Source organism: Patagioenas fasciata, chromosome 24 (assembly GCF_037038585.1).
Source record: "Patagioenas fasciata isolate bPatFas1 chromosome 24, bPatFas1.hap1, whole genome shotgun sequence".
NCBI lineage: Eukaryota > Metazoa > Chordata > Aves > Columbiformes > Columbidae > Patagioenas > Patagioenas fasciata.
This window is the reverse complement of record NC_092543.1, coordinates 7,382,841-7,395,750: the sequence shown is the minus strand read 5'-3', so window position 1 is coordinate 7,395,750 and position 12,910 is coordinate 7,382,841. Positions and strand designations below refer to the sequence as shown.

General features: G+C 60.2%; 1 protein-coding gene across 7 annotated transcripts; it reads right to left on the bottom strand.

Annotated features, from left to right (window-relative positions):
* Positions 1 to 599: 599 nt before the first annotated feature.
* On the bottom strand, positions 600 to 10,438 carry FXYD6 (FXYD domain containing ion transport regulator 6). 7 transcript variants are annotated; one of them, XM_065855600.2, is made up of 8 exons: positions 10,088 to 10,438; positions 4,008 to 4,070; positions 3,791 to 3,835; positions 3,609 to 3,683; positions 3,431 to 3,467; positions 3,108 to 3,157; positions 2,934 to 2,976; positions 600 to 2,410 (listed from the first exon to the last, which is right to left on the bottom strand). In XM_065855600.2, exons 2-7 carry the CDS (start codon positions 4,063 to 4,065, stop codon positions 2,948 to 2,950), a joined length of 294 nt encoding a protein of 97 aa, XP_065711672.1. In that variant the 5' UTR covers positions 4,066 to 4,070; positions 10,088 to 10,438; the 3' UTR covers positions 600 to 2,410; positions 2,934 to 2,947. The 7 variants fall into 7 exon arrangements, with proteins under 7 accessions (XP_065711672.1, XP_065711671.1, XP_071654924.1 ...); XM_065855599.2 differs by lacking the exon at positions 10,088 to 10,438 and adding an exon at positions 6,338 to 6,720; XM_071798823.1 differs by lacking the exon at positions 10,088 to 10,438 and adding an exon at positions 6,089 to 6,277.
* Positions 10,439 to 12,910: the final 2,472 nt, after the last annotated feature.

Genomic DNA, 12,910 nt, shown 5'->3' with positions numbered 1-12,910 from the left:
GCAATCAGGGAGCGGGAGTCACGCGCCCAAGCCGATTAGGGCTGCGGTGGCCGGGGGAAACCAGCCCTGGGGAGTGCTCCCCTCACAATGCCCAGGGCTCGAGGAGCATGGGCGCCTGGTGCTCAGGACAGCTCAGCTCCGGTGCCGGCAGGTGAAGCCAAGCCCTGGGAGGGTGCTGCATGGGGCCACCCTGCTGTCACAGAGCCAAGACGCTGCCCAGCAGCCCCTGGATCGGTGTGCCAGTGGCAGAGGGACAAGGGGGCTCTGTGCCCGCATCCCTCAGGGATGTGCAGCCGGGCTCACTGCTCCCTTCACACAGTCTCTGGCCATTGTTGAAAGTGCTGCTGGCTGCAGGAAAGAGTGTGGCGGGGAGGGGGCTCACCCAGCCTGCCGCGGGCAGCACAAAGCCCGTCTGTGCTGCTGGGGGGACGCGCTGCCGTCGCTCCCCTCCGCCCCAGCCTGGCTGCCGGCGCAGAGGGACGGCGTGGGAAGCCGCTCGCCGCCTGCCCAGCCAATGTCCCCGCAGAGCTGGAGCCCTGGTCCCGCTTCCCCCAGACCTGGACGGCCCCAGCCTCTGAGACAACGCAGCCAGGCACCAATAAAAACGACATTTTATTCCTTTCCCCCCTTAGGTCACAGCACAGAACACACCAGTCCTTCAGCACAGCAGCACACTCGCCTATTTAAAAGGAAACACAATAGCTCAGTTTATTTTACAACAGTCAGGATTTTTGCCATTTCTACACACCACAGGGATTTCTTTGTTCCGTGTTAACACCGAGAGCACACTACAGACAGCACGGGCACCGCGATGCGGGACGCACACAGGGGCTGGGCTGCGCGGGGTCTGCTCTGCGGCGGAGCGGGCGCCCAGCACAGCTCCGTGCCATGGCCAGGAGGAGGGGAAGGGGCACAGTGCAGCAGACGTGGTCCCTCTGCCCGGCACAGAGTGTAATGCCAGCCCCACCGAGGGGTGCAAAGCACACGGTGACACAGCCCACGCTGCAGGCAGGGCCGCTATGGTGGGGTGGGCATGGCAGAAACTCCTCTCAAAACCCCCCGGAGGACAAGAACCTCTTCCCAGCGCAAGGACGGCACTCTGACACGTTTCAGTGCAGCCCTGGGGATCTCCTGCTGCTGACCATGCCTTGGCAAGGGGCACAACCAAGCCAGCAGACCCAGTCCTGGCTGAGGCCACAGCTCCGCACACCCATGGCCTTGGGGAAGGGGCCAGACGTGCTGGTTTGCCTCCAACCCACCAACAGACACAAGGTGACAATGGACTCAGGGCTCAGCTCCTCCGGAGCCGGCACTGTGCGAGCTCAGACGCGCAAAGCCCGAGCACCGCTCATCACTGCTCCGCGGGGAGAAGGGGCAGTTGGCATCGGGGGCTGGTGACACGGAACCTCCACGGGACAACACGCAGCACGGACACAGGTGGCCGTGTCCTGGGCCACAGCACAGGGAGCAACAGGGCATCAGGAAGGGCACGGAGCATGGAGGGAACGCCACTGCCCCTTCCCTGCCGGAGACAAGCAGGATCGTTACTTCAGTCCGTGTTTCTCTTTAGCCCTCAGAGGCTGTTTAACCTGCTCGCCTCCGTCTCTCGGGCAGGCAGAGCGTTGGCGAGGAGCCGCTGTGTGCTGGTTGGCAGGGTCACCGCTGCACAGCCGCCCTCTTTCACAGTGTCACCGTGCTGGGGGACTTCACGGGCCCCTCTGCCACCACAGCATTTCCTCACATTTAGAACAGCATCCCACATAGACAAGGGCTTGGCTTTAGCCAGGGACACAAACAGAGAGTGCTGAGCAAAGAAAGGGGAGCTCCCTTCAGCCTCAAATCAGCACCCAGGTGCCACCACCGAGGGGAGTCGAGGCACGGGGTGTCCCTGCCCGACTCGCCCCCCACTGTGGCTGCCTTGGGGCTGGGGGCGTGCAGGGCGGTTATTGCTGAAACGGCAATGTGCGGCCCAGAGTCACGCTGGGCAGGTCCCCGAAGTGCCGCGGGACTGGTCCCCGAGCCCTGCCCAGAGCCAGCCGGGGTGAACCGCAGCACCACGAGCTGCCCTGCCTGCAGCTCCCCTGCCTGGGGCTGGGGGCGGCCGGGGGGCAGCCCCTGCCAGTCGTACACAGCCCGAGTCACACGCACAGCACGACAGAGGTGAAGAGAGACTCACGATTACAACATCAGCAACGACTAGCCCTAGAGGTAATGGTCATCTCACATCAACGTTACACACCACGGGAGGCAGAGCGGAGTTTAGTTGGGTTAGTAAACAGAGAACCGGTGCTGGAGTACAGAGGGTAACACAGACACAGCAGCTTCGCATCTCCTTAAAGGGACCTGTTGCTGCGGTTTCAGTTTCCTCGCAGGCCGCTGGCATCTGCGGTCCGAGCGTCTGTCCGCGGGTCTGCGCGGAAGGAGAGCAGCGAGTCAGGCTGGGAGCAGCAGCTCCGCTTGCCCCGCACGGGGCTGGTCCACCGGCAGCACCGGCCGCGCGGGTTTGTGCGCGGGGCACAGCCCAGGAGCGCGGGGAGCGCTGGCTGCGGGCGAGGAGCCAAACACCCCGGGGGACTCGTGCTCAGCTCTCCAGGGGCCCTAAAAATAAAACCACTTTGGGGTGGAGGAGCACAAGGAACGGAAACATCATGCACACAAAAATCTGGACAGATGCTTCCTTTTCCTGCTGGGCTGCCTGGGGCTGGCTGAGCACAGGACACCTTGGACCTGGCCAGCACTGTGTGTTTCCCTGTCGCAGCCCCTGCCAGGGCTCAGCCCCGCAGCGTTGGGCTGCAGAGCTGCCCAGTCCCAGCAGACTGGGCCACTTGGAGCCCCACAGGCTCCCCCCTTCCCTCCCAGCACTGCAGCTGTGACAGCCCCACTGCCACCACCCACGCTGGCCTGGGCCGGTCCGTGGCCGCCCTGGGACTCACCGCATGGCTCGTGTTCAGTTCTCTGCTTTCGGCGCTCCCGTGGCTACAAAGGGAAGAGCAGAGCGGTTTGCAGCACCCAGCCAAGGGCAAACCCCCCGCGCCGAGCTGAGAGCTCCGCTGCAGGTTGGTGCTGCGCCGAAGCAGCAGCAGAGCACGCGGGGCAGGTGGCCTTACCATTTGCAGTGATCAGGTTCTCCGCCTGAGCCTCCTCATCCCCGGGAGCTCTGCAAGAAGAGAACAATGAGAGAGGCTGGGACTTGCACCCCACCCCAGGGGGGATGCCCAACAGCACAGGGGAATGCAGAGAAGGGTGTCCTGGAGCATGCACAGCTGCTTTGCCCCCAGCAGCCCTGCGACACAGCGTCCCCCTGCTCGGGCACCAGGCACCCCAAGGGGATGCTCAGAGAGCGTGGCCGCTCTGCTGGCGTGGGAGGGAGCCCAGGAAAGGGGGGCTGTCCAAGGGAGACACGTGTTCCCACCAGGCTGCCCTCACTCACCTGGGCTTCTGGTTGAAACTGCACCGGCACCTCCTGCCTGTGAAGGGAGAGAAACACTGTGAAGGTGGCCAAAGAGGGAACGGGCCACGGCCTTTCCGGATGGCTGCCCCCAGGAGAACGGCCCCCACACCCAGAACAACGGCCCCCGCACCCAGAACCTGCCTGGTCCACAACTTACTGAGTATAAGGAGAATTCCGACGGTGAACAGGACCACAGCAAACACGAGCCCCCCGATCCTCAGGCTCTGGTAATCTGTGGGGACGACACACAGAGGTTCCTGCTGGGTTCGGGGGAGGGCGCAGCCTCTGTTGCTCCTCATCGCCCTCACACACCCATCCCCATGCACCTGTGATGCTCACCATAGTTAAAAGGGTCCTCCTCCTCCTCCTTCTCTTGGGTGCCCACTGCAGATAAGTAGACATGGAGGGTGGGGTGAGTGCCTTGCTCCTCTCCCAGCTGAGCCCCACAGCCCCCCTGCCAGCACAGGCACCCTGTGCTGCCCCATGCCAGCCCCCCTGGATCGGAGCAGCTGTCCCCCAAGCTGTCCCTGTGCCCCTGAAAGCTCTTGTCACCTACCGTCTGCCACGGCCGCTGGCACCAGCAGGGAGCAGAGGAAGATGAGCGCTGCCTCCATGGCCACTGCGAGAGAGGGGAGAAGCGGCTCAGCAGCTGGGCAGCTGGGGGGGCACCGCGATGGGGCTGGGGTGCAGGGGGACCACGGGCAGCCTGTGTCTTTGCAGCCCACGCTGGGAGAAGGAGCCATGGAAACGACCAGGGGCCAACCATGATGCCTGGTGCCACATCTGCACCCAGCCCGACTGGGACACGGTGGCAGGGGAAGGGTTTGAGCAGACAGACAGACAGACAACCGTTTTGTAGGGCTCTGGTACATGTTCGAGCCTCAAGGTTGCACTGCAAGCAATGGGGCCAGCACAAGGGCTGTGATCTCTCCATCAAGGTCAGTACTGTGCCCTTCACCCAGAGCATGCTTGAATTTGTCCCAATTAGCATGGTAATTATGGCACATTCCTACAACGAGGTCAGTGGCCCTGGTGGGACATGAGCTCACAGCCACACTTGCCCCCCCCAGCTCCCTGCGCTCACCTGCAGCAGCAAGGAGAGGCCATAAACCTCCCGCTGTCCCCTCCCAGCTGAGCCTGTCCCTGTCCCTTCACAAGCACCAACACGGGGACACCCGGCTGGAGCACGGACCCTTCCCAAGGGCTGCCAGCCTCCAATGCTCTGGCTGGGCTGAGATGCTCCCTGCCAGCTCGGGCACGCACGTCCCCACACCCCGAGCTGCTGCTGCACCCGTGTGGGACACGTACCCTTGCTGGGAGCAGCCAACACCCAGCACCACCGCTCTGCAAAGTGACAGCCCTGCCAGCACGCACGGTACCTACAAACTGACCCCCATCGTCCTTCCTCCTCCTCCCGAGGGGCCGGGGGAGCAGCTGCCCTCCGTCCTGCCAGCTGGCACTGGGGACCCGGCCGTCCCTCTGCGGTGGCCACATGCAGGGGACACCTCTCACCAGGCACAGGGGGCTTGGCAGACGCGTCTCCTGGGAGGGAGCGCAGGGGTGCGCTGGTGCCGCCCGCACGCAGGGCTCTGTGTGTTTGTGCCGCGCTGCCGCCGGGCGGGCGCTGAGCACCCGAGCACGGGGATCGGTGGCCATACATGGTGTGGGTTTGCTGCCGGTGCAGGAGAGCAAGGCGGGGTTATCGGGCACTCTGCACAGCCCTGATAGCACCGAGTGTCACAGAGCTGCTGCAGCTGCTGCGCTGGATTAGTGCTGATAAGCAAGGGGCCCTCGACAAAGCAGGAATTCCGCTAGCTGACGGATGCAGATCCCCAGCACGGGGCTATTGAACCCTTCCTGCCGCGGCTCCGCCATGAAGGTGCCCAGGAATGGTGCTTGGCTCTGCGGGCTGGTCCCCGGTGCTGCCGTCAGGACACAGCTCCCATCGCGCCTGTGGAGGAAGGCGCCTCCAGCACCGCGCTCACCCCACCAGTGCAGGGAGCACGTTTCCAGAACCCAATTTATTCATCAGAACAAGTTGCGTCCCATGATAATTCACGTCCTTCCCTCCCCTTCCATGTCTTGTCATTTCGAAATAAACGTGTTTTATCTGAACGCTGGAGGGTTTAATTTCCCTCGCCTGCAGCTGCTGCTGCCATTGTGCAGCGCGGGGCTGCGCTGGAGCGTGCCGCTGGCTCCCGGTGCCCAGACAAGCCCCCTCATTTGCAGAGCCACGTAATTCTGGATAATTACCAGGTCTCAGAAACACGTACAAAGAACTCAACAGCTGGTGATACAGTAACTTCTAGCTACACATTTTCCTATGTCCTTTATCTATTTACTGCAGAAGCTGCCAGCACAAAAACCACTGTCATTACCCGATATGAGGGTGTTGTATGTGCACGAGGAGATGCAACGCAGCACATGCCATTGCTAGAAGAACGATATTAATTGGCTCTTGTAGCGTATTAATGACGCCTTTTATTTTTTGAACAAATCACTCATCAGCTTTTTACTGCTTATTTTGCCGTTATTTGAGTACTACTGCGGCAGCAGCTCAGTGCCACCAACCGTCCCGCGCTGAGCCCCTGCACCCCCAGTGCACAGGACCCCGACAGCCGCACTCTCCCCACTCACCCATCACACACCAGCCAGACACCCTCACACCTTCTCTATTTCGGGCTGCTCCCGCTGACACCTGCAAAAGTGCTTTATGGCACGGGCCTGTGATGCCGAGAGGGTCTGACACGCGGGGCACAGTTCCCAGAGCCACTTCGCACACCCACGAGCCATGCTGCCGGCTGCCTGGCTGTGCTTTGGCAGCACCAACGTGTCCCAGCTCCAGCACCCACCGAGGAAACAGGCCCGCCCGGGGGCCCCGCTCACCCACAGATGTTGTTTCCAGTCCTCTGCTCAGCGTTTGGCTTCTCAAGTTTAGCGCAGTAAAGTTCACTTTTTGCCAAGGCAAGCACAAGCGCACATATGTTCGTTGTTTTTCTAACTCGCTTCTTAGAATTGACACACTTCCGCACGCTAAAACTCATCCGGCGCGAGTTAACCGTGGGGATTGGCAGTGTCCTTGCTAGAAAAACAAACACAGCATTCTGGAGTGCAAACGAGCCCAGTTCTCCTCCAAGGAAGCATATGCTTTGCGAAGTGCCGCAGGTTTTTTGGGTTGCTTCAAGCTGGCCCACCCACTTTTTCGTGAAGCTGAGATAAAGTGAGAAGAGCAAACATTGCAAAGGGTTTGCCGGTTTCCCTGCTTGCGCCTCCAGACCGCAATGTTCCAAGACAGGAAGGCGCCACTCCCTGCCCTCCGTTCACACTGAATCCAGATGTGCTTTTGCACAAAGGCGGCAGAAAAATATCAGCTGCCTGGTGAGCAATGGAGCCCCATGCCCGGCCACATCCGCGCAGCCCATTCCTCACCCGCACTGCTCTGCTGGGCAGAAATCTCCCTGTTTCCTCCCCACTAGTGACACAAAGGTGCAGTCAGCAAACCAAGCAGCCCCGCACCCATGCAAACCGCGGGGAACGGGCAGCACAGCGCGCTTTGCAGGAGACCTGATCAAAACATGTTTTCTTTCCTGTTAAAACTGCGAGATCTGCCTTAATACAGAGAGGCAGAGCAGCACAGGAAGCGGGGCAGGGGTGCCCAGAGCTCCCCTTCCCTCTCGCCTTGACCCAATCTGTACTTTTAAGAGAGAAAGCCAAACTTTTCCCCCACCTTCCCCATTTGCACGGCAGGGTGGGTGTCAGGAGGGCCCAAACAGGCAGCCCCGCTCTCTGCTGCCCACTGATCAGCTCTCCATAGCACCGCAAATCATGCCAGAGCAAGGCAGGTAAATTTGTAATGGGACTGAATCTTGAAGGCCCATTTTCCTCTCCATTGTTTTGCCTGGATCAGCCCTGTCAAGTCTCAGCCATCACAGTGTAATGCTGGGCAGCCTCCTCCTTCCGTCAGGAGTCCTCAGGGCATCTCCTGAAGATCAGACCTAGTTAAAATCTCTAGTTTCTGTGCAAAGCCCCCAAGACCATGACAGCAGCGCTCCGTTGCCCGGAGCGTTCAAGAGTGTGCATGTGTGAATGGACATTTCCAGCTCTGCATAGATGTGCTCTTCTGCCATTTCACGTCAGCATCAATCTGGCTATTAACGTTTCTGTTGTTGTGCCTCGTGTTCCTAAATGAGAGAGAAGGAGAGATTTCCAGCCCTTGCCATTCCGATGTGGACGGCACTTCCCGAATTTGGTGCCGATTCAAAGGCTGGCCAGATAGCAGACCGGGTTTGCGGTGTCTCCCCAAAGCAGGGGATGTTCAAAGGAAACCCTCTCCGCGAGCCCCAGGAACCCACTCTTCAGCCCTGTTTCTGCTCAATGAGACTCATCCACAGACCCCCACAGAGCAGCCCTGACCAGGTCGATGTCTGCAAGCACCCACAATCGCATGGAATTGCTGAACCTGGCTGAACGAGGCTCTGAGAGCACCCTGTGCTGCACTCCTCACCTGCACCCCAGCAGTAAACTTGCCTACTGCAGGGCTTCTTCCAGCCCCAGGGAATTGGCCCTAAAACATCAAGAAGCCTTAGCCAAAGCAGCCATATCTGGCTGACGCGCAGTCCCCAGCCCACCCCGACGATACACGTTTCCCCTAAGGAGAAGTGGCAGGCATGAAACAGCGAGGCCAGCCCTTCATTTGAGCAAACCTCCAGCAGAATGATTGCCGAGCTAATGGCTGCCCGGCAGCGCCGGCTTCGGGAGAGCAGCAGGGATCCCAGCCCCTGGCTCCGGGGAGGCAGTAAACACCGCACCTCCCGTCAGGAGCCTGCTGCTCCGGCTCCCTCCTCGTTTGTTCAGCAGATTAGCGGGCGCTGCAGACCTGACCAGCGCATCCGCCCCAGGTGTTCCGTCCCCCGCCACACCCAGCTGTCCCCAGCCCTTGCCACGCGCTGGCTGAACCCCGGGCATCAGCACAACGGGAATCAAACAGGTCAGGCAAAAGCAGAGGTTACCTGGCAGGTCCTGGTGGCGAGGGAAATCCAGATCACCAGAAAACACTGAAACAGCAGCGTAAGAGAAGCTGTTTCAAGCTTCCAGCTGTCCTGGGGTACCACAATGCTGCCACGCTCCGCAGAGCATCAAAGAGCGGACATTTTCTCCGTTCTCTCCTTCGCTGTTGCCATCGGCCACGACCACCAGCAAGCACAAGGCAAACAGCAGTCCCCACTGGGCACGGCTGTTGCCCCGGCCAGCACCGCTGCGGCTGCACGCGGTGAGAAGGGACAGCCGGACGGCACAGCCCCTCTGCCGGACACCTCTGTGCTGCCTGGCGTGAGCAGTGCCGCTCCGGGCGTGGGTGGTACGGTGACATGACAGCTGCAGAGCTTGGTGGCTGCTTTACACATTGAAAACACACAAACAGCCCAAAAGGCAAACACGGGGACACAACCAGACACCAAAATGCAGGTTTGCTATGCTGGGGAGTTGTCCTCTGCAGCCAAGTCTAAACTCCAAGCAAAACGGTGACTCCACGCTGTGTCGCCTGAATGGCTAACTTTCAAGGAGGCAGCCGAAATTCCAAGGCAAACGTGAAATAAGAGCCTGACGAGAGGAAGGTGCAGCCAGCCCCACGCCTCCTGGGCGCGGGGGTGTTCTCCAGCAGGCTCACAAACGCTCTAACAGGTGGCCAGGCTCTGCACTTTCTGCTGGCAGCTTTCCCTCGCGCGCTCCCCATCACTCCACCTCGGAACCACGCTCCTGCTGTGTGCAGGCAGGGACTCCCTGGGCTTGACTTCTTTTCAAGCTGGGAATGAAACCACCCAGCGGGGCTAAAAGTCCCAACGGGACCCAACAGTGCCTCAGAACACTGGGAGCTTGCTGAAATGGGTGCAGGGGACAGCTTCAAGTCCACATGCAGCTTTTCCCAAGAGGCTGCTCTTTCATGATGCAAAGCTTATTCACATCCACACAAACCACCTGTCACTTTCCCACCCACAGAAATATTCCTGCAAGATCCGAGTTCCACCACATGGACTCCGATATCTGTTTCTGCAGGAAGCATTAATTACACACCCTGAGAGACACGCTCTTCCCTGCCTTTGCTCTGCTTTCGCAGGGTAAAGCACTTCACTGTTTATGTACTGCTACGGTGTTAGTACAATATTTAACAACAGAAGCCAGAATGCTGCCAAACACTGGGAGAGGAGAATACCTCCCCGTTCCCCGGGATCCCCGTGTCCCACAGCGCCGGCCCGGGGAGCGCCGGGGCAGGCAGGGTGTGCCCCAGGGTCTGCAGCGGGGCGGGCCGGACCGCCGGAGCATCCTTCTCAGCACGGGGGGCTGGTAACCAGGCAACCGTGGGACGAGGGAAACCATGGTACCCGCGTTGCCATGGCAGCCGCCAGGGCCGGGGATGCGGGCGGCCCCCGGCGCAGGGCGATGTCCCGGGGCACGGCGGGGCGGGGTTCGGGCCGTGTCCCGCAGCCTCCCCGCCAGCACCGGGCTGTGGCGCGGCGGACACCGCCGCACCCGGAGCGCCGAGCCGCCCGGTGCGGGCACGACAGCCGAAGGCGGGCACCCCCGCCCCACCGCCCCTTCCCCAGCCCGCCCCGCCGGAGGCTCCGCGGCGGCCGGACCCACCTGAGCTCGCCGGGCCGGGCGGCGGGCGGTGCCGGCGCGGAGCGGGCTGGGCTGCGGCGCCCGCGGCTCCGGGCGGTGCCGGTGCGAGAGGAGCGGAGCGGAGCGGACAGCGAGTGCGCGGAGCGGGGCCGCCACACAAAGGGGAGCGCGGCGGGCGCGGCGGGGGCGGCGCTGGAAGCGGCCGGGCGGAGCGCGGCCAGCCCGGCCCCCGGCGGGGGGAGATGCTCAGGGCGAGGGCAGCTGGGGCCGCCACGCCGCCAAAGCCGAACGGCGTCTGCCAGGACCCGCCCGACGGTCCGGGACACCGCCTTGGGACACGGGTTGGGAGTGGAGGGGGCCCGGCCCCCGGCTCCCCACCGCCGTCCCCCTGGGGCGTGCTCAGACAGCTCTGCCTCCTTTACCCATCCTCAGCTGGGGTCCAATCATGTGCGCGCTTCATAGGGTGGTGGTTAAGCGCGGTTTGCTCTGTTAGGTGCTCCGATCACCCCCCTCCCCAAAAGTCAGGCTGCATGCAGGGGCAGCTCCGAAGGGGAAACGCTTGCCAGGCTTTGGAACACCCCTGCCCGCAGCGGAGAGCAGCCGTGGACTCTGCCCTGAGCCACACACCTGGTGTGCAGGTAACGGGGAAAACTGAGCACACAACAGGCTGCCGGAGCTCCTCTGGGGCCAACAGAGCATCTGTGCAGCTACACTGGTAAACACGGTGCTGAAGCTTTTCTTTGTCACTTGCTCGCTGCCTGCTGAGAGCAGAAAGGAGTAGCTGGGAAAGGAGGTGCCACGCTGCCAGGCCAGGTGGCTCAGTGCACAGGGCAGGGGACAGCAGAGGCACATCCAGCCTGGCCTGGCTCAGCAGTAGTAGCACCTGGTTTGGTTCACGGCCCGTACAAGACCTGCTACCTGCATTGACTCCCCCAGATCCTCCACAATCTAGCAGCTACAGAAAAAAAAACAAAAGACCCTTTGGGTTTTACACAGAGCAGGTCAGGAACCAGCAACTACTTGAGCCAGTCAAGGCAAAATCCTGTCTAACAGAAGGAGAAGAGCTGGATCCACTGCTGTTGTGAACAAACGCCCTGTCACTGAGCTTTGTGCCAACTGATGGGTTTATTCCCATCGGACAGCCAGCTGTCTTGGGAGGAACAAGATCTGGGAGCAGATATGTGTCTAATACAGCGTGGCACAGTCCCCAGAGGAAATGCCTGTGCCTGGCGAGCTGCTGGTGAGCAGGGAGCAGCCAGAGCAGGGAGGGAAGCCGAGGCCCTGCGCTGCTCAGATCCACCAAGGTGCCGGTGGGCACCTCACAGACAATCCCAGCATACAGTCCTTTGGACATTCATTTCCTGGTTTCCAGTAAAATATAAAAAGAAAATAAAGCAGCAGTGGCATTTCAAGGCAATTATTCAGAAGGGTCAAGAGATACAGACCAACACAGAGGAGCTGGACAACATCAACATCTCCTTAATGCGTGGGGATAACATGATAAGGCTGTCAGCTACTCTGCAGTGGATGAGGCAGGGATCAAGCAGTTATAATCAAGTTTTGGGCTTCTCTGACCTTACTTCTCAGCTGTTATTATCCACTGCACACAGTACAAGATTCTGATGCTGTAATGATGCCCTGGGGACTGCAGTGGGTCTCTATAGATGCATGCACAGTCCCCACAGCTGCCTGCAGCTGGATGTGCCTCATGCTCTCCTTCCTCTAGTTCTCTGTTAACAGTTTTGGAGGGTGCTGCCCAAAGTAAGTAGGATGAAAAAATGTTTAACATAGATTATTTTTTCTGTACAAACTCAGGTAAAATAGAGACCCCGTTGTAAATGTGGGAAGTGAAGGGTCTGCTGTGCTACTCCCAGGAAGGGAGAGCAGCTCTGGCAGTGAACGCCTGCTCCTCGGGACAGAACCGTACCAAACAACGGCTTCTTTCCTGGAGAAACCGGGCCAAGATTCGCTGGCGTACAGCAGGCGAGCGGCACGGCGGCCAGGCAGGCAATGGTGATTTATGCTGACGAAGGGGCTGGGCTGATCTCCTCATGCCGTTTGAGTCAACGGGAGCACTGCCAGTAGCTCACCAAGGGCGTGATGTGTCGTCTCAGACTGAAGCAGGGGTGGAGCAGACGCCTCCTCCCTAGGGCAGCCAGCAAAGAAAGCAACTGCTTGCTGTCCAGAACTTTCCCCTCCTATTTTAAGGTCCTTCCCTTCTCTGTGGAGCCGAGCTTGCAGCCCATTCGTTCAGTGGCAATGCAGCCCTCAGCCTGGTCGGGGGTACGGGAGAACCGAGCGGTGACAGAAGTTGTGCAGAGCCATACGGCTGCATTTAACACAAGAACATCTTCTTGCATCAGGCCTAAGTCATTCCTTATGCTCTGAATTCCCCCTGGAGCGAACAGCAAAGCAGCAGAGCGGGCTGCAGCTGCTGCGGAGCACGTTCAGCGGCTGAGCACGGCCAGCGCGGGTACTGCACAAACCCAACTTCAGCGACGCTGTGCCAAGTAATGGTGTCACTGACCGCGGAAAGGAACCAATCCGAAACTAGGGGAAAAACATTGTTGTAGAGAAACATCATCTCTGAAACCATATAAACAAATCAGCTTCGACACAACAGAACAGAGAGCTATAAAAGGAGAGTTTGGGAAAAGCACCGCTAATGGTCAGTAATTCACACGGTGCCCGCCAGACTGTATTTTTGTAATTTATGTTCCTTGGCCTATGATTTCCAAAGCACAGAGGAATGTGGAAGGAGCTCGGCCAGATGCGGGGCTGCACTGAGCACAGGACACAGCTGAGCAAGCAGGGTCCTGAGTGCAGGGGCTGTGCAAGAGCTGC

Excerpts from the sequence above, each read along its gene's own strand:
- FXYD6 (XM_071798821.1), bottom strand. The coding sequence starts at position 5,107 with ATGGCCACCGATCCCCGTGCTCGGGTGCTCAGCGCCCGCCCGGCGGCA. Across the intron at positions 3,836-4,007 it reads GCCAGCGGCCGTGGCAGACG|TGGGCACCCAAGAGAAGGAG; the intron begins GTAGGTGACAAG and ends ACTTATCTGCAG. Across the intron at positions 3,158-3,430 it reads AGTTTCAACCAGAAGCCCAG|AGCTCCCGGGGATGAGGAGG; the intron begins GTGAGTGAGGGC and ends CTCTTCTTGCAG.